This window comes from Buceros rhinoceros, unplaced genomic scaffold (genome assembly GCF_000710305.1).
Source record: "Buceros rhinoceros silvestris isolate BGI_N320 unplaced genomic scaffold, ASM71030v1 scaffold2426, whole genome shotgun sequence".
NCBI lineage: Eukaryota > Metazoa > Chordata > Aves > Bucerotiformes > Bucerotidae > Buceros > Buceros rhinoceros.
Genome location: NW_010416717.1, coordinates 5,932 through 27,015, shown reverse-complemented (window position 1 = coordinate 27,015; position 21,084 = coordinate 5,932). Strand labels below are relative to the sequence as shown.

Genomic DNA, 21,084 nt, shown 5'->3' with positions numbered 1-21,084 from the left:
CCTTAGTTAGGAAGGGATCACTGTAAACACTGATCACAACTGTAGCAGAGCAGAACAGAAGCTGCAGTGGAGGACAAGTGCCCCAGATAATGTTGAGATAAAAAGGGAAAGTAAATTTCGAAGTAATTGCAAAGGCATGAGAGACCACAGGCATTTTGTATACTTTAAAAAAAAAAACCCCTAAAAACCGGAAACATGTCTACAGATACTATAAGGAAAAAGAAAAGCCAGGAGTTGATCAAGTGGTGAAAGGAAAGAGGTAGAGAGAAAGGACACAAGGTTCAAGGGAGGTAAGGAGATGTTCTTCTCTGATGTCATAAGGACAGATGAAAGGGTTAAAAGGAGGAGAAAAAAAATTCTATTTGTGACAAAGAGATGATCATAACAGTTGGAAGAAAGTGATAAGGGGTAGACCAAAGTGTGATCAGTCAGAAAGTTATCAAGATCCCATGCAGAGAAAGAACTAGATGTCAAACAACATGCAGAATCCATATTAAGATGTTGTGGATCACAGGCTATTATTTATCAAGTTTGATCACAGCCTATCAGCATAGCGTGTTTCTGCCAGGAATATCCCCTTTGCTGGTACAGGAGCACAAAAAGGATTGCTGGAGGACAACACAAGTGTTTCAAGAACTTGCAGTGAAGTCATTTGCTATTGAGAAAAGATGAATCATAAATGAAAGACACACCCTAAAAACAGGAAGGAGGAAAAAAAAAAAAATCAGGCTGGAGCAATCCAAATTGAACTACAAGACATACGAAAGCACAGCTATACTGTGACTAGATTCCAAACGGTGGTGGAGATCCTGAAAGAAACCTTGCAATTATCAGAGATAAGAAATTCAGCAGTTGCATCAGAACAAGCATGCAGGCACGGCTCAATAAAAACCAAATGAAATTAACTGACTTTGTTTAATGAGAGGCTAGAAACAAGAATGCAGGCCAAATCAAGTTAGGGCAAAGAAGCATGTAATTACTGTCAAAGAACAGTGAGTGAAAATGCAGAACAAGCCAGGAATCAAACCTGACAAGAAATGCTTATGGGGAGAAAACAACCATGCTATATGTAACAATACAGAGCAAAGAAAAGATAAAAACTGCATCCCAACACTATTTAACAAAGTAAAAATCTGAAGGCAACAGGAAAAAAGACCAGGATAGAAAGCATAATGCAAAAGGTAACCATAAATAAAGGGATACAGCATACCGATGATGACAAAGAAAGCCACCTAACTGTGGTTTTAAAGTGTCAGCTTCCACCTCAGAAAAATGAAGAACAGCGAGTGACTCCATCCACAACCAGGTGGTTTCCTTTGCCCCTGCTTTAATTTTACATATTTCTTCACACTCACTGTAGTTGCTCTTTGGAGAAAGTAAATTATCAGTATGATTTGTGGTATAATTCGTATTGAACTCATCAATATACTAAACCCATCCATGTTTCACTCGAAGTTTACAGACCTCTGTGCAATTCCACCCTATCCACCTAATTCTGTAAGGACTGCAAAAGCCTCTACAATTGTGTAATATGTAATACAGTCACAGAATAACAGAGGGTGGAAGGGACCTCTGCTGAAAGCAGAGCCAACTTTGAAGCTAGATCAACGTCAGAGGTAAAGTGGGTTGCTCAGGGCCTTGCTCAGTCACATCTGTGCATCTCCAAGAACAGATATTCCACAGGTTCTCCATCGCTCACCCTCTCTCAATCCAATGCTTGACCATCATCACTGTGAAATTTTTTGCCTAATACTGAATTGACATTTTCTTTGCTGCAGTTAGTGTCTGCTGCCACTCATCCTTCCGCTGTACGACTCCAAGAAGAGCCCTAAAGAACATTACATATCTAATAGGGTAGAATAAAGAGAAGAAAAAAAGATCACTGTAGTCATGTGAAAGCCTTTGGGCATCTACAACTTCCAGCATGAGCATCCAACTTTTTGATGCCTGAAAAATCTGTCTGATCAGGTGCGGGAGAGATCTAAACAAGGCCATCAAAAGGGCATCCCTAGAAATTTACTTAAGATGAAAGATAATCGCTTTAACATGTGAGAGAAGAACAAAGAAAAATGGTATTCCAAATAGTACACATACTGCAAATGAAAACATGTCATTTTGTACAGCAAGGTTAGGTACTCACCATCTCTCTTGCAATCTCCACAGCTTCCTGCAGCCCATAGAGCCTGCCACAGACCAGGTAGATCCCATTGGCCCAGAGAATACAACCCTCATGGACCCAAAATTCATTGCTGTCAAGAGGTAGTTCAGGAATTTGTAACTCCAGCTCAGTGCCACCTTCTGAAGTGGGCATAGAGGGTTTTGAGTCCAAAGGAGTCTTTTCACCACCACTGCCACTGTCAGTGGTTGCTTTTTTACAAGAAGCTCCCCTTGAAAGTGACCGAGAGGCTCCGCTACAGTCCTCAGAGCGGTGCCGCCTCTTAAAGCGGGGATGAGCAGCTAGGCTTCTTTGTTCCTTCTGTTGTTGCTGTTCCTCCTCCTCTTCTGTATCTGTCTTGGAACCATTAGAAGCACTTTTGTGCCGTACCTTGACTTTGCTCTGCATTTCTGTGGCCCTCTTTGGAGGTGGGTTCTTGGGCAAAGTGGCTGCATAATCCTGGGGGTAGAAAGGACCAAAGAGGTCACCCATGTTACGATAGCTGGCCCATTTGCCACACAGGCAGCAAACCAGATGCCCTAAGACAGAAGACTCTGTCACTACAGGGCCCTGCAGCATGAAAGTTGAGGTGGGCAGCACTTTGCTCTCTGCATTGCTAGGAGGGGGTGTTGAAGACCTCTGTCCTTTCCGACCCCTCACCAATTTGTTCTGCTCCTCTTCCTCCGCATTAATGATTGTGCACACAGCCCCTAATTCACACTTGTTTACCACATGAATATAAGGGAAAAAGGACTTATTCTTGGAGTCAGTTTTATCTACAGACTGGGTAGCATATTTAAGCTTGATCTCTGGTTCTTGAGGCTCCACAATCGGAGCAGCCCGTCTAGGCTTCCGCTTCCGTGGTTGTGCTGCAGGTTTTCGCCTCTCCCTTCTTTGCCTCTTCGGCTTTGGCTCACCACCACCTACCCCTTCTGAAGACTGCGAAGGTACTGGTGGTGGCGGCGGGGGTGGTGGCAGTTGCTGCTGTTGCTGCTGCTGCTGTTGCTGCTTCTTCTGCTTGTTTACACTCCCAATGGGCCTCCCCTTTTTCTTTCCAGAGGGAAAATATCCCTTTGGAGGGAAACCATCTGTCTTGGGTGAAATGTTTGTCACATCTCCATCTTTTTCCTCAGACTTTGGATTTGGTTCAGAAGTAAACACACTGGAAGGGGAAACTGATTTTGAGTCGGCAAAGGTCAGAGTTCCAGCTCCAGTTACAGATCCATCAGACCTTCCCTGACTACCTAATTTCTGAGAAGGTGGTGGTGCTGCACTGGATCCTGCTCCTTCTTTACCAACACTGGCAGTTTCAGAGACTTCTTTCTTGGATTTATCATCCTCACTGCTTTGCCACTCTTCTGAAGATCTTGGAAGAGTTATTTCACCAGTTGTATCCTGGTTTGCTGGCCCCACCTGATCTGACGTCTCTCCTTTTCTCTTCTCTGCCTCTGGTCCATGTCCAGTCACATTTCCTCCTTCAGGTCCGCTCTTAAGGGACAGGATGTCATCAAGAGTGACAGTATCCGCACCAGTTTCAGCACTGTTGGTAGAAACACTCCTCCTAATATTGGGAGATGTAATTTTTTGAACAATAGCTTCCAGTTTTAATCCTCGCCCCTTCCTTGGGGGCAGTATTTTGGTCTTTGTTGGGCTTGTGAGAGATACAGCAGGGCAATTCCTATTATCAGGACTTGGCAGATCCTTGAAGGAATCTCCCTTTGCAGCTGACTTGCCAGCATCTTGGCTTTGAGATGAATGGGCATAGGAGTTGTACGTTTTATCAGCTCCTTCTTTTGCTGAAGTCATCAGTCGCCCCTTATCTTCACTGCCACTGTTCTTCATATCCTGTGGCTGCCTTTTGGTAGGGATAGGCGAGATGAAAGAGCGGACTCTCCTCCTCATAATTAATGGATTTTGAGGAGAGTGGTCTTCCTGGCCAGGGAGCCTAAGCATGGCATTACTAGGCTTGGGCAAGTCTGTAGATTCCTCTCGGCGATGCCCATCGCTTTCTTGAGGACAAAATCTTTTTTGGTTGGCTGCTCCAAGAGGGCCACTGCTTTTGGCAGGAGTAGTTTGCCGAGAGAGGTCCCAACCAGATTCGTGATGCTGCAACTTCTGGTTGCCATGTTTCAGTTCAGTGCATTTGCTCTGAGTACTGTCACTCCCCATTATGCAGCGCCCTGCTTCCTGGCTTACAGTATCATGGTAGGAAGTACCTTGAAGATACATCATTCCATCCTTGTCATTTTTTAAGGGACTCCTTACTCTTTCCAGAAACTGCTGTTGCCTTGGGCTCTTCCTTGCTCCTTCCTGCCTGTGCTGAGCTGCAGCAATCACACCCTGAGCAGCGCTGCTTGCCCAATCTTTGTATTCTTCTTGTTGTTGCTGGTATATCTGTCTCTTGTAATGATACTGGGAATTTAAACTCTGGTTGGGGTCACCGAAAGCATGAGGTCTAGCATTCGTGTGATATGCTGAAGCCAAAGATGGGCCTTCTGAATTCTGAGGGTAACCAGAATGCAAGGAACCCCTGTTAACTCTTTCAGACAGTGTCATGTGCGGGTTCATGTGATGCAGATCTGTCCCTGGACCTCTGCTTCTGCCTGGTGACATTTTCAGCTTATCTGCAAGATCCTGAAATTGAGACGGTGATTTACCCCTGCTGCTTCCAGTTCTGCCAGGTCCTCGTCTCATCTGCGTTGATCTGCTGTCCTGCTGGGGAATGTAGTCTAGAGCAGCATCAGAGACTGCAGCTCCAGGGCTAGCATTGCCTCGGAAGGATTCATGCTTGATGCCAGCAGGATGACAATGGTCTCCTGTCTTTTTATTATTGAGACTAGCTGAGCTCTTTGACTGTTCGAAATCTTCTTCTTTTATTTGCCCACTGTGAGCTTTCATCTTTGTTTCCATGGATACTAAACCACCAGGGAGTATTACTGACTGGCTTAAGCCAGGGGCAAGACGTTCACTCCTTCCACTTCTGGCCTCAGGACCCATGTGCCCCATTGAGTGAGGGCCAGGATCTCTGACAAGTTGCCTTAATGGAGATATGTCGCAGATTACTGATCTCCTCTCTGACAGTGCTCCTCCTTCGTGGGCAGAAGACTGAGACTCCACATCAAACTTTCTAGCAATAGGATAATCTCCTAGATTTATCTGTTTCATGTCAGAAGCTGTGCTGCTAGACTTTCTATCCCAGGGACCCCAATGAGGGCCTTCCAGGAGAGACCCCATGCTTTTATTTAAGAGGCCTCTATTGGTCAATTCATTGGTCTGACTAATTAGGATATTGGGCCTCATGGCTCCCTCCAAACTCCCAGCCATTCCAGAATGCTCCTGTGCGTTCCTAGAATACCTTCTGTCTGGATGATGGTGGTACCCCTGTAACACCTCCTGTAGGAGGCTAGGAAACTTCTCATTCCGGCCCTTGCGCTCACTGTGCCCTGGGAAATCTCCTTTTTCTTGACCAGAAGGATACTGTGGAAAGCCACCAATATTCCTCTGTATACCAGCTGCTATATTATCCTTGTAACTGTATCTTAAACTGCCAGGAGATTTGGAAGGTTCTGTTCTGACAGGAAAATTTGGCCCAACACCCGCATGACCAGGCTGGCTGTTTCCCTCTCCATTATGGTTAGTGTTATCTCCACTTTTGCTCCCTTTACTTCCTCCTTGAGTTTCCGGCTGTGTCCCTGCATGTCCAGCCTCTTTTGCTCCACTAGCACTAGCTGGCGCCTGAGTGGCTGTGGAAGCATCATCTTGTGTAGGTTTATCTTGTCCACCTGACTTCTCCACCCTTCCTGTCATGGCTTCCCGGGAGACAATCACCCCAACTGCCTTTTCATTCACTTTTGGAGCATTTTCCACAGCCACCACAGTTTCCTTCCCATCTGGGGAGGCTACATCTTCCCTAGCTGCAGGACTGCTGCCGAGTTTGGATGGCTCATTCTGAGAGCCTTGTGCTGGTGAGGAGTTAGATCTCTCTAAGTTACCTCCTTTGTAAGTGGTATCTGAGCTGGTACTCTGGCCACTCAGCTGTCTCACCCTTTCCCCATGATCCTCTGAACTACTGGAACAGCCACCATCAAGGGACTCTGCCAGGGGAGACTTGAGTTGCTCCTCTGCCTGGGAAGAGCCTTCTGAGTTGGTGCAGCTGTCGGCCTTCTTTGAAGAGGATGACCTTTTGGAACTTTTTTTCTGAGGTGCCAAGGCATCTGAGAGCAACATGTGCTGGACTGTGTTGGGCAGATTGGCCACTTGAGAACTTAGAGCACTCAGGCTGCTCAGCCCCGGATCTGTGAGCCTTTTTTCCTGCAGTCCTTCCAGTCCAAACCCTTTGAACCCCCCTGCATGAGCATTTGGGCTTGGCATCATAGATGGTGTAGGACTAAGCTGAGGCATCATCTGCAGGATTCGATTTCTAGAACCCATGGACATGTTGCCCTGCCCACACTGGAGATTTTCTCCACCTGGCATGAGTGGAGAAGGGGTAGAGCTGCAGCTTGGAGACTGAACCACAGATGCAGCAGGAGATGGATTAGAAATGGGACTGAAGTTTTGGTGGAACTGCATCGGTGACCTGACAGGAACTTCAGTTTGGCTGTACTGTCCCACTTGACTTTGGAGAGAGAGCTTGGTGGCAGCATTTGAGTACTGCATTACGTGCTGAGGTGGGTGCTGTTGCTGCTGCCCCTGCTGCCCACTTTGGGGCAGCTTAGACTGTTCAAAGCTTTTCATCGGTTGAGTCTGAAAGCTGTAGTTTGACTGGCTCCCATACGGTTGCGCATTGGAACCCACAGCATGGCCTTCATACTGCGACCCAGAATTCACGCTGTAGCTTCCATCATAATTCTGTCCTGACTGGCCAAAACGTTGTGGGGAGGGGAAAGAGGAGGAGGAGGATGACGAAGGCGGCTGATAGTGTTGGCTGAACTGACCCACTCGTAACTGGTACCCAGAAGCAGAGGAAGGCAGGGTGGATGGACGCTGCATTGGCTGCAAGTGTGAGGAGCTAGAAGCAGACTGGCTGGAAGCCTGGGGTAAAGGCTGATGAGATTGATAGATCTGCTGTCTCAGCTGTTGCACCTGCTGCTGCTGGCTAGAAGCCTGCTGCTGATACTGGGCACTCCCTGGAGAAAAAGGACCAGTATAATCCTGTTGATAGTGGGAAACACTCCCAAGGGTTGAGTGCTGTGTTTGAAACTGGCCCACATGTCCCTCATTCCCATACTGACTCCCAAAGCTACTCCCTTGAGGGGGCCCATAGCTCTGTACTGGTCCAGAAGGCCTGCGCTGAGGTGGCTGCTGCCCTCCTGATGCCACTGGATCTTTGTTGGCAGTCATATAGTAAAACTCTCCTGCTTCTTTTCTGAAACCTTGGTAGCTCTGATGGCCAGAGCTCTCACCAGGCATCGCTGTAGAGGCTCCTGTTGCTCCACGACGTCCACTGCCAGCACCTCCTCCAAAGCTCTGGAACATCTGGGCCTGCTGGCGGGGGCTGAACTCTTCCAGTCGGGATGAACTGTGTACTTCCTGCTGGTAGCTCTGCTGGTTTCCGTGGTAACTACTTTGCTCCCGAAAGGACTGCATGCTGTTCAGCAGCAGAGCAGCAGCTCGAAAGCCCTCCTAAACAGGGAGAAAGAGGAAAAAAGAAGGTATAGCATCTACATCTCCCAGTCACATCAATATCACTGCTCAATTTCACTGTTTTAATAGCAATTAAAATTTAGTATTTGTCTCCCACTTTCTGGAACATCAATGTGTATCCCCTCTCCTTGCAACTTTTCAGCCTTCTAGGTAGTGTAAGTAGAAGAAATGACTCACTTTAAAGAAAATACAAGTTGGTAGCCTACTACCAGTTGGAGTACATTTTCAGCATTAATATTTCCCTGCAGTCATTACTAACTGGGTCTGTTTATGAAGAAACAAAACAATACTTTGCAGAACAAAGGAGAACACTCCTCATCCTCCAACTATTCTCTATGGCCAGTACTGGGCCAATACAAAGCATTTTGCTACCATGTTTAAAGATGCTACACAGCAAGAACCCTGCAATAGTCCCAAAGCACACCCGGATATACTGTAGAAATGATAACCAAGGCACATGTTTCACTTTGGGAAAGCTCTCTACTAAAAAACACTCCCAGATACAATTGACCAAAGCTCAGACAAAGATACTCCAATGAAAAGGCTGTACAGGAACCTGTGAGAGAACTGGCACCAGCACATTCAAAGACATCTGCTTCATGCTCTGTTCCTGACTATTCCAGTGACACTTTCAGGTGAAAACCAACACAGCAAGACAGCACATGATATTTCTACTCTCCCCCATCTTCTTTCTTTTAAAAGACGGGAAATCAGAACAAGTCCACTCTATTTCAGCAAAAGGGTCTACAACTTCATCCTTTAGGACTTTTACATGACCTTAATGAAATTCAACTGAAAACACTAGCCAGACAAACTATGTATTTTGGAACACCATGTATGATCATCTATATTTACTTAATCACCTTTAAGACAATGCACTTCAGGAATGTTCTCCTCTATACTTCAATCTATTACTCAGTGTGTGGAATCATACCTCATCCTTGAAGACTGGACTGTAGCTGCAAAACTGTTTGAGGACCCTGGGTAGTCCCTCTGTAAAAGCCTGACACATCACTAGATGCATTAAGAAAAGTCATACGGTAATGAACAAGTACATGCATATACACTGTCTTTTTATTATTTAAATAAATAAAATAAACAAACTGGTGAAAAAGCACCTTGTGAAACACCTTGGAATCTCATCTTCCTAAAAACAAACCAGATAAAGCCACCTGGAGAGACTCCTTCCTTTAAATGTTAAGGCAACGCTCACACTTTTCCAGGAACCAGAACCCTGACTCTTCAGATTGAAGACTGCTGGAGGACTTGCCTGCATTATGTTTTCTCAATTACCCACTTTTTGCCACATTCAACCGAATCCACTCAGAATTAAGGTCTAGTTTTGCACTTGAACTTTTGTTCAAGCAGAAAATCACCAAAGAGTCCCAAGAAAAGAGACATACAAAAGAGGAGATGCAGGCAATGTCTGGCATCATGCTCCTTTCCCATCTGCCTCTCAAGATTCATTTTTTTATTAATATGTATGTTACACACAGAAGGCTCTAACTCTACCATCAGGGTCTTTAAGAAAGACACCCTGGATATATCTGGGTTTCTACTATCTGCCTGTGCATGCAGAACACACACACAAAAACCCCACTGCAATGCATGTCTATACAATCTCTCTCTGCTAACTCAAAGGCATCTTTGTGTTGCAGCCTGGGTTCATGCAGCCTGAAGTCCACAAGAATATTACTGAAATATTTACTAGAATCAGAAGGGAACTTTCAAATTGTTAGTATTTCCAATTCTGTTTCTCCCCTTCTAGTAGGTCATCTTTACTGCTATTTTAATCTTAGACTGTAATATTTTAAGTGCCATTCTTTAAGAAAGGTCTGCTGTTCTGCTGAACTTCCAGTTTTTTAGCATTTTAAAGACTAAATATATCACATCAACAACTCTTTATGAATGCCACATTGTGCCTATTTGTCCAGTTTGTGCTTCTTATGGATAAAACTCTTCTTTTTCTGAATTATTCTCTTTGATGTTTCACCAGTTTAAAGCTCCTGCCCTCAAAATCAGGATACCCAATGCAAGTTTCTTTCTCCCTTTTCATATGACTTGCCATTAAGGAAAAAAACGGAACACAAAAATAAAAGCAGGAAAGAAAACACACACAGAAATAGAAGCAAGTTATCAAACCAAAGGTAAGAGAACACCTACTGTAACTGGCAGATGTTAAAAAGCAGCTTCTCTAGATAAGCAGTTTGAGGCTTTGCAATCAGCAGCACTCGAGACTGCGTGCTCGCCCTGGCACTCACGTGCTCTGCATGCTCTTCTCAAGAATCAACATTGCCATCCTCACTGCAGGCTCAGTCTCTCACAGAATCTCAGATGAATTTTTAACTATGGTTTTCAGAAAGCTTGTTTTGCATACTCTGAACAAGGTCTCAGGAAGCCTCTTTTGCACTACATCATACAAGAAAACTTTTGTCACTGATGCTAGCAAAGGCTTGAAAACTGCTAACGTACATTAACAATGGTAGGAAACATTCTTAAGACTTCCTCACTGCTAAAAAAACCCCAATCATTTTAGTTAAATAATGGAACAGAAACAGCACAAGATGTTGTAAAATACCTTTAGGAACAGAAATCCAGTAAAGGTCAACCTGAGGCACAAATTCCTATCCTCCATAATCTCACGAAATCACATAATATTTATTTAAGTCCAGAAGATATATACACTAACTCAAAACAGGGAGAACATGTTTTTCTCCTTCAATTTTCTTTTCATTTTGGATTTTATCCTAACAAATAAATTAAAAGTTTTCATCAGGAGTACTTAAATTACTGTTGCCCTAAGCAAATACTTTCTGTTTTCATGTCTCCTACAGAACAACACTTGCTTTGAATATCTCAGAAGAAGCTTAACTTGAGTAACAAACCAGTAGAACAGCAGCAAAAAAAAAAAAAGCATTTCATTAATAACAGAAGAAAAGATAGGAAGTGCTTCAATCTATTACATCGTTGATAACTTAAGACATATAGGACACTTCCTGTCATTAATGTACTATAAATACAGGACTATTACAATTACTGTTGTAACAATCTTTCTTAATAATAACAGCACTGTAAAGTGATTAGATCTAAGTGCTATGTTCTCAGCAAAACCACTGAGAATAATTCCATGGCCAAGCCTTGTTAATAAAACACATTCAGACAGATGTGGCCTTCAAAGTCTACCTAGATCCACTAGAAAAAATACATTTATTTGATTACATTTTTACTGGAAGCCTTTAAAGAATGTATTTTCAGCTAGCACATACTCCTCCACATGCAGGAACTCAAGAGAACAATACACCAGCTGATGACTGGAGACTACAACACAATCATATAGAACTCCATAATGGTGGCACACATCTGTAAACCCATCCCAGCAGAAGGGTCGAAGTCTCTCATCCAAAAAAGTTCTCTGTTAACAGCCACTGATTATACACATTTTTCCAACACACAGGACAAAAACATCCCAAGCCTTCCCCACTTATTCGAAGGGAAGGTAAGATTCTGGCACAGCTTTCACAACTCCAGTGTCACACCTACATTCTCACTACATGTGCATCCAGCTCTTCATAAAGCTTCATGATTTTCAAGTATTTATAGCCTGTAGCTGTAGAGCTATTGAAGCACATCCATCTAGAGATTACAGACTACATTCACTAGGCTAAGCAGCTTCACTCTGCTCCAACACATTTGTTTCTTCCCCAACAGCCCAGTAATCAAAATTAGCCTTCCACCTGGTAAGAACAAAGGAAGCATACTACAAGCTTGTGTGGCTGATAAAGAAACAGCCTCACTTAGGAAATCACTGCATGTCAGTGAGACAGAGAGAAGCAGTAGGTCCTCTTACTCACATCTCAGACTTGTTTGTGAAACATCTGAAGTTATTTCCAGCAGGCTTTTAACCTACCCTCTCCATGTAAACTTATTTTTAAGCATATCTACAATGTAGATTTTGTTTCTTGTTTAATCGTCCAAAAAAGCCTCGTAGAACTTTGTTAATAGAAGAGTTCCTCAAAATCTGGAGCTACTGCATTGTGATCGCACTGTGAGCAAGAATATCAAATGGTAGGCAACAGCACATAAGCATCTTTCAACGGTACCTGTTTGTATGAGACTGCCCCCAACCACTGCTGATGAACAGGGTTTAGCAGTACTCCCACACCAAGATTACTGTGCAAAATGATCTTCTGCAATATACTGTGTAGGGTTTTTTAAATCCATATAAATCTTTAAAACTTTTTTTGTCCCAATTATCAAAGATCGGACAAATATACAACAGCTGCCCAAATCTTCCCACATAACACTGATGCCAGCATAGTAATGCATCCCTGCAGACAGCTCAAAACGAGCTAAAAACAAAGTACTGTGGGGATACACTTAATTCTTAATGATAAGCCTATAAAGGAGCAAACGAAGCCAGCATCACTTAATTCTGTAGGACGTAAGTGAGGTCTTTCTGCTTCGTTAAATTTTCTTTAGATTTGGGTTGACTACTGCGACCCATCTGTGCAGAGAAGTCTCAGGCAGCAGTCAAATACGATATATTTTCAGTGATCTGTCAAAGACCTCTCACTTCCTAGCATGCTTATCAGGAAAGAAAATGTAGTTACAGGCAGATGACAAACAGCAAGATAGCATTTTCCATAGTAAAAAGATTTTCCATAACCAAAAAATGCACATGAACAAGTGGGGCTTTTACAGAATAGGATTTTTACAGTTTTATAGTCCAGGATTCTCATTAAAATAGACTTATTTGCTAAATGCTGTGCAAATAACAGAGGTATACTTACATCTCCTTCCCCATTTCCAGTCACAACCCATACAAAATGCAAAAGTTACCATTTTTGTCTTTCCTTGCTCTATCTTCTTAAAGCAGTAGAGCACACTCACAATGAAAAAACCCCCACCAAACCAGAACTTCAGTATGAGCAACTCAGTGGCACAATTTGCAAGTAAACAATTCCCACAATCTGAATCAAGCCTGAAATACAGGAAAAAAATATTTCCCTGTACTTCAGATACTCCAGAGTATCTTCTCTGTTGTCAAGGCCAAGTTGTTAACCCTCACTTCTGCAGGTACACAGCCATTACTAGCACACCTGAACAATGGCTGTGAATAGACTGATCTTGCTTCAGCTTTGGAGGAGCATTACCTGGTCTGCTGCTTTTAAGAGAAGGCAAATCAGCTACATCACAGGTCAATGAACTTAAGGATCAAACCTAAGACTGTAATTAACGAAGTAACAGATCTAATTTCTTCTACATTTGATGTGTTTTTAAAAGAAAAGGGAAATCAGCTTTAGTTTTCAACCTTAGGTGTGATATGGAAGTAAACCAAGGCAGCCAGCACTTCAAAAGGTCACCAGTCCAAGCAATAATGCTCACTATCAAAAAGCTGTGCTTACCCTGAACTGCAAACACATTTTCTTCATACCTTTCTATAAGCTGTTTCAGATCTTGCTCCATTAAAAGCTACTTTTGCATACCACAAATAAACAGAATGATCTAGACATGGGAAACTCTGCTATTGTCTTATTCACCACCACATTTCTAGAGGAAACTGCAGTCAGATCCGGCTCTCACCAAGCCATCGTAATTTATTCTATCAAAGAAGCCTTACTACACCACTCAAAAGTTTAAACAGTACACAATTTATTTTCACTGAGAGTGCCAGAACCTAAAGTAGATAAAATATCTTGGAAAGTATATAAAAGTTGAAGTTAAAACCAGAATACTGTTACTGAAAATTGAATTTTACACTCTAAGAAATCGTCGCTTAGAAACACCCATAAGTAGTTGCTACACATGCTTCAATGTCTAATAATACTACATATTAGCAACATATCTTGCAAATAATGCTAATACTGGTCTTGACAAAAAAACCTGAATTTTCTCCTGCCCAACGAAAAGCTTCATCAAAAGATTCCCCAAAAGAGTTAAAGCTTGGCGATATGGATTGTAACCAGTTTCCATCATCTCACAGAGACACTATGCCTTTTTTATCAAAATGTCTGTACAGCTTTTTAGAAAGTCAATATGCATGAGCTTAAATCCAAACAATTAAGGAAACGGTTCTCACAGAATGGGTGAAGAACAGATGAGCCTGGCAGAAGGAACACAGTGAGCTTTGTCAGTTGAGAGAGTGGAATGCTCTGGGGATTATTGTACTAGATAAGATCTACATTTACTTATTTCATATATTTCCCTAAGTGGCCACAGAAAATTTTACTAAGCCTGAGTTGTTGCATGTTCCTATCTCACAGGGGAGGCATGAACAGACATATTTGAACTGCTATAATAAAAGGCATCATATAAACAAACAACAAAAAGTAACCAGATTTCTGCATGTGGCTATTATTTGACTGCTGATTCCTTTCTCCACCCCCAAAATATTTTTTCTGATTTTTTTTTTTAATTTGGATAACACCAAATTAAAAACACTCAAATTTTTTGCATCTGAAAGTCTTCCTTACTCACTAAGTGAGGAGAATTAAAGTACCAACTCCAATTTAGCTCTGTACTTTGAGTGAAGGGTACTGTTAAATTCATATTCTTAAACACGAAGTTTGACAAGAATAAAATTTTGTTGTAAGCTGATATTAAATTTGTAGTGCTATGAAAACACCTATTTCTAGAAATATAACTAATGATCAAAGTTCAGCAGAAATTTATCTGATTTTATATATTATTTTATTACTATGTCATTGGTTCTTAGTCTCAATTGACAACACAGATGCATTTAAATAGCTTTTAAATAGCACCAACCAACTGCTGAAAGTTATCCATCTAAATGTTTAGCAGATACTGCTATTTCAATAAGAACTGAAGCAAATCGTCAGATTCTGTTTTATGTCAAAGATTAAAACAACAATTTTGGCGTCACATACAGGGTCAGTCCTCTCCGCACTAGGTTAAAAGGTCCAGCCTCCTGCACAGTGCTAACAGAGCCATGCATGCAGCAAGTCAGTGAACCAGTATGGTCGAGAAACAGTTCTGCAAGGGAGAAAAGACAGTTCTGAACTGACAGGTCCATTCACTGTATCGTTACACAAACATCTGCAACAGCAAAACGGACACAGCAGGAACTGCTTAAGTGGTCTGGCTACTGAGGGGCACTTGAAATCAGAAGTTCATATTTAAAAGGCTCTTCATCTTTACACAATAGTCAAACAACCTTTCCCACCAACAAAATGAAAACAATCCTGAACTCTCAACCTCCTCGTTTCTTTTCTCCAAGCTGCAGATCAGCTGACTACACATCCTAACCCAATTCACTAGTCCTCCAAAAAGTCTGGCAACTCCTTATATGCCACTTACTGCAAATTCACCTGTGTCCACATCTCCAATGTCTCCCAACAGCCAAACATCATGTCTGCTTTGGCAATACAGCAGAATCTGAGCAACTATTTCAAGGACAGCTTCTCATTTGCTCTTCACCACCTCAGACATGGAAGAAAGGAGATTCAGCAAAGGCATCACAACCCTCATCAAACCTTCACCCTTCAGTTACGAAATTGAAGACAGTGAAAAGTAGTCAATTATTAATGGCAAGAGGGAAGTAGAAAAATGTGAGCTGGATTGCCAGGTTCTATCTGTCCAAGCTCCCATTTTCACTGCAGAAATTAATCTAGTACCAAAAATAATCAGAACTACACAGCAGTAAAAAAAAAATCTAACACATTCTTTTAAATTAACTTTTATAATTTTTACATACAAAATAGTAGCTCCTGTCTTTCAAGTCTTAAATGCATTATCTCTTCAAATTATGACTAAGTTGCTAAGAAGAATACTTGGGTCATATTTAATATTACCTGTAATACATGCCTTTCTTTTCTATTCAATATAGTCTATACAATTAAGTCTTTTTATTCTGTTTTACAATGCCTGGTGCAATGAGCCTGTAACTAAGACTCCTGGGAACTTCTCAAGGCAAATGAAGTAAATTAACACAAAATCTCAATCAGTTATGTGCAAGTATTATTACAATACAAGGTTATGCACTGTATACAAGAATTAAATCCTTTGATTAGGATAAAACCATTGTTGAGGATACCACCTAGTTACATTGTATGCAATAACATTAAAATCAGGTAGAAATATAACCTCAGTCTACTTAAACTAACAAATTAAAGGTTTACCATCCAAGTGCAGAAAAGCTGTAATCAAATTTACGTCCTCCAAACTTCTTGCAGATAATTTTTGTTCCTTAAAGATAACACAAGAAATTTAGCTCTGTACTTTCAAGTGTACCACCTTGAAGTTTCACTAGCCAAGGTTATCATTCTTCCTATCAATTTAGCACTTCATTCCCCTAAAGCAACACAGATTTAAGAGCAATTTGAGTGTGGATAGTCTGCAGATAGTCCTGCTATGGAAGAGGTGAGAAAATAATACAGTCAAGATCATACGATATTTACTGATAAAATGTTAGGGGGAAAAAAAGGTTTTTGTCTAACTTAAGAAAAGGGGTTGAACTACCCTTCCACCCACCCCCCAACCCCCCGCCAAAATCCAAGCACTTTAATTCTTTTCACACTAAAAAACCAAGTATTTTTCTTTTCCTGACATGTCTTCTGCAACCTATATCCTCTAAATGCCACTTTGCTCATTCCCCTACCCTCTGGATTTAACAGCATCTGCCTCATGCCGAAGCCAGAAGTTGAAACAGAACCAATTTAAGTGCTGTTTCCTAAGAGAGACTAACAGGGATAGAGACTATAAGTAGAGCCACAGTTACAGGGAGATAGGGGAAACAGTTCAGATTAATAATTTCATATATTTCATAAGTGATTTGACAAAAAGATTAGTTCAGTGGCAGCACTATTTTAAGGAGTTCCTCCCCCTTCCTACCTTCCCATTCACAAGTCTCTCATCCCCACCCCAGCACTGCGGGTTTTCTTTGTATTTTTCAGATTGGACCAGTTTCTTGAGCCACCTCATTATGCATCCCCACTGCAGTTATACTGGCATAACCAACTGAGAGATGAGAGAGCAGGCAGCAGCATACTGCAGTGTTGGAACAAATTGTTAAAAATTCCTGAAGTTCATGCCTTTTTTTTAATTCTTGTATCACTAAGTCTTGGCCTAAAGCACTTAAATGGGTTGACTCTCAACAGCTTCCCTGTGCAGTCAATGAAAGTTTTCCAGAAAGTCTCTTTCCACATCAACTTCTTGCAAATACGCGATTAAACTTCAAATACACCTCAGTTAAATGTCTGAAGTTATATGGTATAACCTCAGGCCACCATAACCAAAAAACGAGACACCGTACCCTATCACTTTAAGTTGCAGACACTTAACTCCACACTTCTAAGTTCTGCTGCTCCAGCCAAAGGCACAGTGAATGACAACAGTAGTCAGACCACACCACAGTCACAAAATTAACTCTATTGAGGATAAGCTGTTCACAGAAATGAACAAGCTACAACTGCAGATCGTCTCACAACTGGGGTCTGAAGCTTCCTCCTGCCCAAAGAGATTTCAGTATTACCACGGTGATCGTGCCAGGCAACATTTGAGGCTGTTGATGGAGACACCCTTGGAAAGTTGATGGACGAAGCTTCCACTGCATGTATCCCATCTCGTATTCTAGAGCATATCCTGAAGAAAGTCATCAATAGAAAGCAAAGAGGAGGGATGATGAATTCAGCACCAGAGAAGAAAGAGAACCTCTGTAAATACAGATTTAGTAGAGGCTAACAAAGATGATGCACCCTGAGCATATTTTTTGGAAATGCTAGAGTTAACGATTTCGAAGTAAGGTGGAGGGAGCTTTAGATGGTCCACTACTCTGAGAATCAGCCTCCTCATTCTGTTAAACCTGAGTTCCTGTAGTCATTCATCCTGTACACCAGGGAAAAGAAAAAAAAAACCAAACACAAAACCAGAAGACTCCCCTCTTTCTCCATCCTGCCTCCACTCAAGAAGAGCCTAATAAACCCAGGGGAAAGAAAAAAAAAAACCAAACACAAAACCAGAAGACTCCCCTCTTTCTCCATCCTGCCTCCACTCAAGAAGAGCCTAATAAAGAGGGACAATTAACATAAGCCAGACGTGATGGATTATACACAATCATTCCACAATGCTAGTGTATTCCTGGAGATCTATTACAAGAACACAAAGATGAGATGCAGTTTCCTTCCCTGCTCTAAAACATCCAAACATTCAGTAAAAAAACTGAAATTTTTGCTACTTTGTTTCAGCTAGAAAGATGACAGCAAAGACATGTCACTGATCTTTACATTGAGAATTGCTCAATATTTAATTCTTTGTATCATGTTAATCAACTGGGCAAAAGGATCTTACTCCTCAGCTTATTTCAGAAGGGCAATGTACACAAGGAGCTAATCTGGACAAATTTCATGAGTAAACACAGCCTAACAAAGCCTTCATAAACACTAAGTTCTGTGGATAAGCAAGGAAGTTTATTTCCTAATTCCTCCTCCTGTACCACATTTAGGAGCTTCCTGACCCTGTTTCTCAGTGAGATGTATTTTCCCTGGTGAGCTTGATCCAGATATACTCAGGTCACCTTTTTCCACCAACTTTGCCAGGCTTTTGATTAAGTGCTAGAGTATACACATACTTAACTGCAGTAAACATGGTGCTGACTGAAGGCAGAAGTGCAGAGATGGAGAATAACCACACTGCAGTGGACCTTCCCAGGTCATCAGCAAAACCAATCCCCTACCACAGCTAGCAACTAAACAATTCTGCTTCAGTAAAGTTCTCCTCATGCACTCTCACAGTAAATGGGAGACCAAGAAAGGGAAAGGAAAGACGTTTTTTCAATACAATACAGTTGTTTGGAGGGAAGAGGGATAAGGATAGCACAGTTCATGCTTTTCTCATGCAAAATAAATAGCATCACTTTGGAACTATTCTGAATTTTGCTCTCGCTACTTCCACTCTCCAGCAGTACAGAAGAGAATCTGCCACTAAATCAGCAATGCCCTGCAATACAAAGACAATCTGCTACCACCTTCTGTAACAATCTTGCCCAACTCATTTAATTCAATGCCACTAAGCATCTACCATACTTTAAGACATATCTAAAAGACCACTTTTTTTTTTAGCAATATGCACAAGATATGGTCAGGATCAAGAACATCAGAAAATCCAATGAGTACATTCCATACAAATACTTTAGAACTGGGGAGAAGACGGGATACTATAGAATCATAGAATCATTTACATTGGAAAACACCTTTAAGATCACCAAGTCAAACTGTTAACCTAACATTGCTAAATCCACCACTAAACCATGTCCCTCAGCACCACATCTACAGGTCTTTTAAATACCTCCAGGGATGGCGACTCAACCACTTCCCTAGGCAGCCCGTTCCAGTGCTTGATGACTCTTTCAGTGAAGAAATTTTTCCCAATATCCAATCTAAACTTCCCCTGGCACAATGTGACGGCATTTCCTCTTGTCCTATCGCTTGTTACTTGGGAGAAGCAGCCAACTCCCACCTCACTACAGCCTCCTTTCAGGTAGCTGTAGAGAATGGTAAGATCTCCCCTGAGCCTCTCTTCTCCAGGCTAAACAACTCCAGTTCCCTCAGCCACTCTTTGTAAGACTTGTTCTCATGACCCTTCACCAGCTTTGTTGCTCTTCTCTGGATACGTTCCAGCATCTCAATGTCCTTCTTGAAGTGAGGGGCCCAAAACTGGACACGATATTCACGATGTGATCTCACCAGTGCTAAGCACAGGGGGACAATCACTTCCCTTCTCCTGGTGGCCACACTATTTCTGATATAAGCCAGGATGCTGTTGGCCATCTTGACTACCTGCGCACACTGCTGGCTCACATTCAGCCGGCTGTCGACCAACACCCCCAGGTCCTTTTCTGCCAGGCAGCTTCTCAGACACTCTACCTCAAGCCTGTAGCATTGCAGGGGGTTGTTGTGATGCAAGTGCAGCACCCAGCACTTGGCCTTGTTGAACCTCATACCACTGGCCTCAGCCCATTGACCCAGCCTCTACAGATTCCTCTGTAGAGCCTACCTACCCTCAAGATGGACACTCATGCCTGACTTGGTGTCACCTGCAAACTTAATGAGGGTGCTCTTGATCCCCTCATCCAGATGATCGATAAAGATGTTAAAGAGAATAGGCCCCAATACTGAGCAAATACAAGCACCACTTGTGACCAGTCACCAACTGGACTGAACTCCATGATATAAGCCAGGATGCTGTTGGCCATCTTGACTACCTGCGCACACTGCTGGCTCACATTCAGCCGGCTGTCGACCAACACCCCCAGGTCCTTTTCTGCCAGGCAGCTTCTCAGACACTCTACCTCAAGCCTGTAGCATTGCAGGGGGTTGTTGTGATGCAAGTGCAGCACCCAGCACTTGGCCTTGTTGAACCTCATACCACTGGCCTCAGCCCATTGACCCAGCCTCTACAGATTCCTCTGTAGAGCCTACCTACCCTCAAGATGGACACTCATGCCTGACTTGGTGTCACCTGCAAACTTAATGAGGGTGCTCTTGATCCCCTCATCCAGATGATCGATAAAGATGTTAAAGAGAATAGGCCCCAATACTGAGCAAATGTTCAGTCCACTTGTGACCAGTCACCAACTGGACTGAACTCCATGCACCACCACTCTCTGGACCCGGCCATCCAGCCAGTTTTTTTACCCAGCAAAGAGGACACCTGTCCATGCTATAAGCATCCAGTTTCCCCAGGAGAATGCTGTGGAAAAATAGTGTCAATGTCCCCAGCCCTTCCTGCACCCACTAACTGGGTCACATTCTCACAGATGGAGATAAGGTTAGTCAAGCAGGACCTGCCTTTCATAAACCCATGCTGACTGAGCTTAATTACTTGGTTGTCCCGCACATGTCACATGATGGCACTCAAAATGATCTGCTCCATAACCTTCCCTAGCACTGAGATTAGACTGAGAGACCTGTAGTTCTCAGGATTACAGGTGCCACATTTGCTAACCTCCAGTTAACTGGGACCTCCCTCGTTAGCCAGGACAGCTGAGAAATGATAGGAAGTGGCTTGGTGAGCACTTCCACCAGCTCCCTCAGTACCCTTGGGTGGATCCCAGCTGGTCCCAGACTTGTGTGTGTCTAAGTGGTGCAACAGTCACTGACCAAATGGTCCCTCGGATTATGGAGGCTTCACTCTGCTCCCCGTCCCTGTCTTCCAGATCAGGGGGCTGGGCACTCAGAGAACAACTGGTCTTCCTGTTGAAGACTAAGGCAAAGGCAGGATTCACTACCTCAGCCTCTTCCTCACCCTTGGTCATTATGTTTTCCCCC

At 42.7% G+C, this 21,084-nt stretch overlaps 1 protein-coding gene across 1 annotated transcript in view; it reads right to left on the bottom strand.

Annotated features, from left to right (window-relative positions):
- The window catches only part of TCF20 (transcription factor 20 (AR1)), a 30,424-nt gene extending 22,648 nt beyond the window's left edge, over positions 1 to 7,776 (bottom strand). The window contains exon 1 of the mRNA XM_010137890.1: positions 2,141 to 7,776. Coding sequence (XP_010136192.1) covers positions 2,141 to 7,744 — 5,604 coding nt within the window. The 5' untranslated portion in view covers positions 7,745 to 7,776. The remainder of the gene's footprint in view (positions 1 to 2,140) is intronic.
- Between the last annotated feature and the right edge of the window lie 13,308 nt (positions 7,777 to 21,084).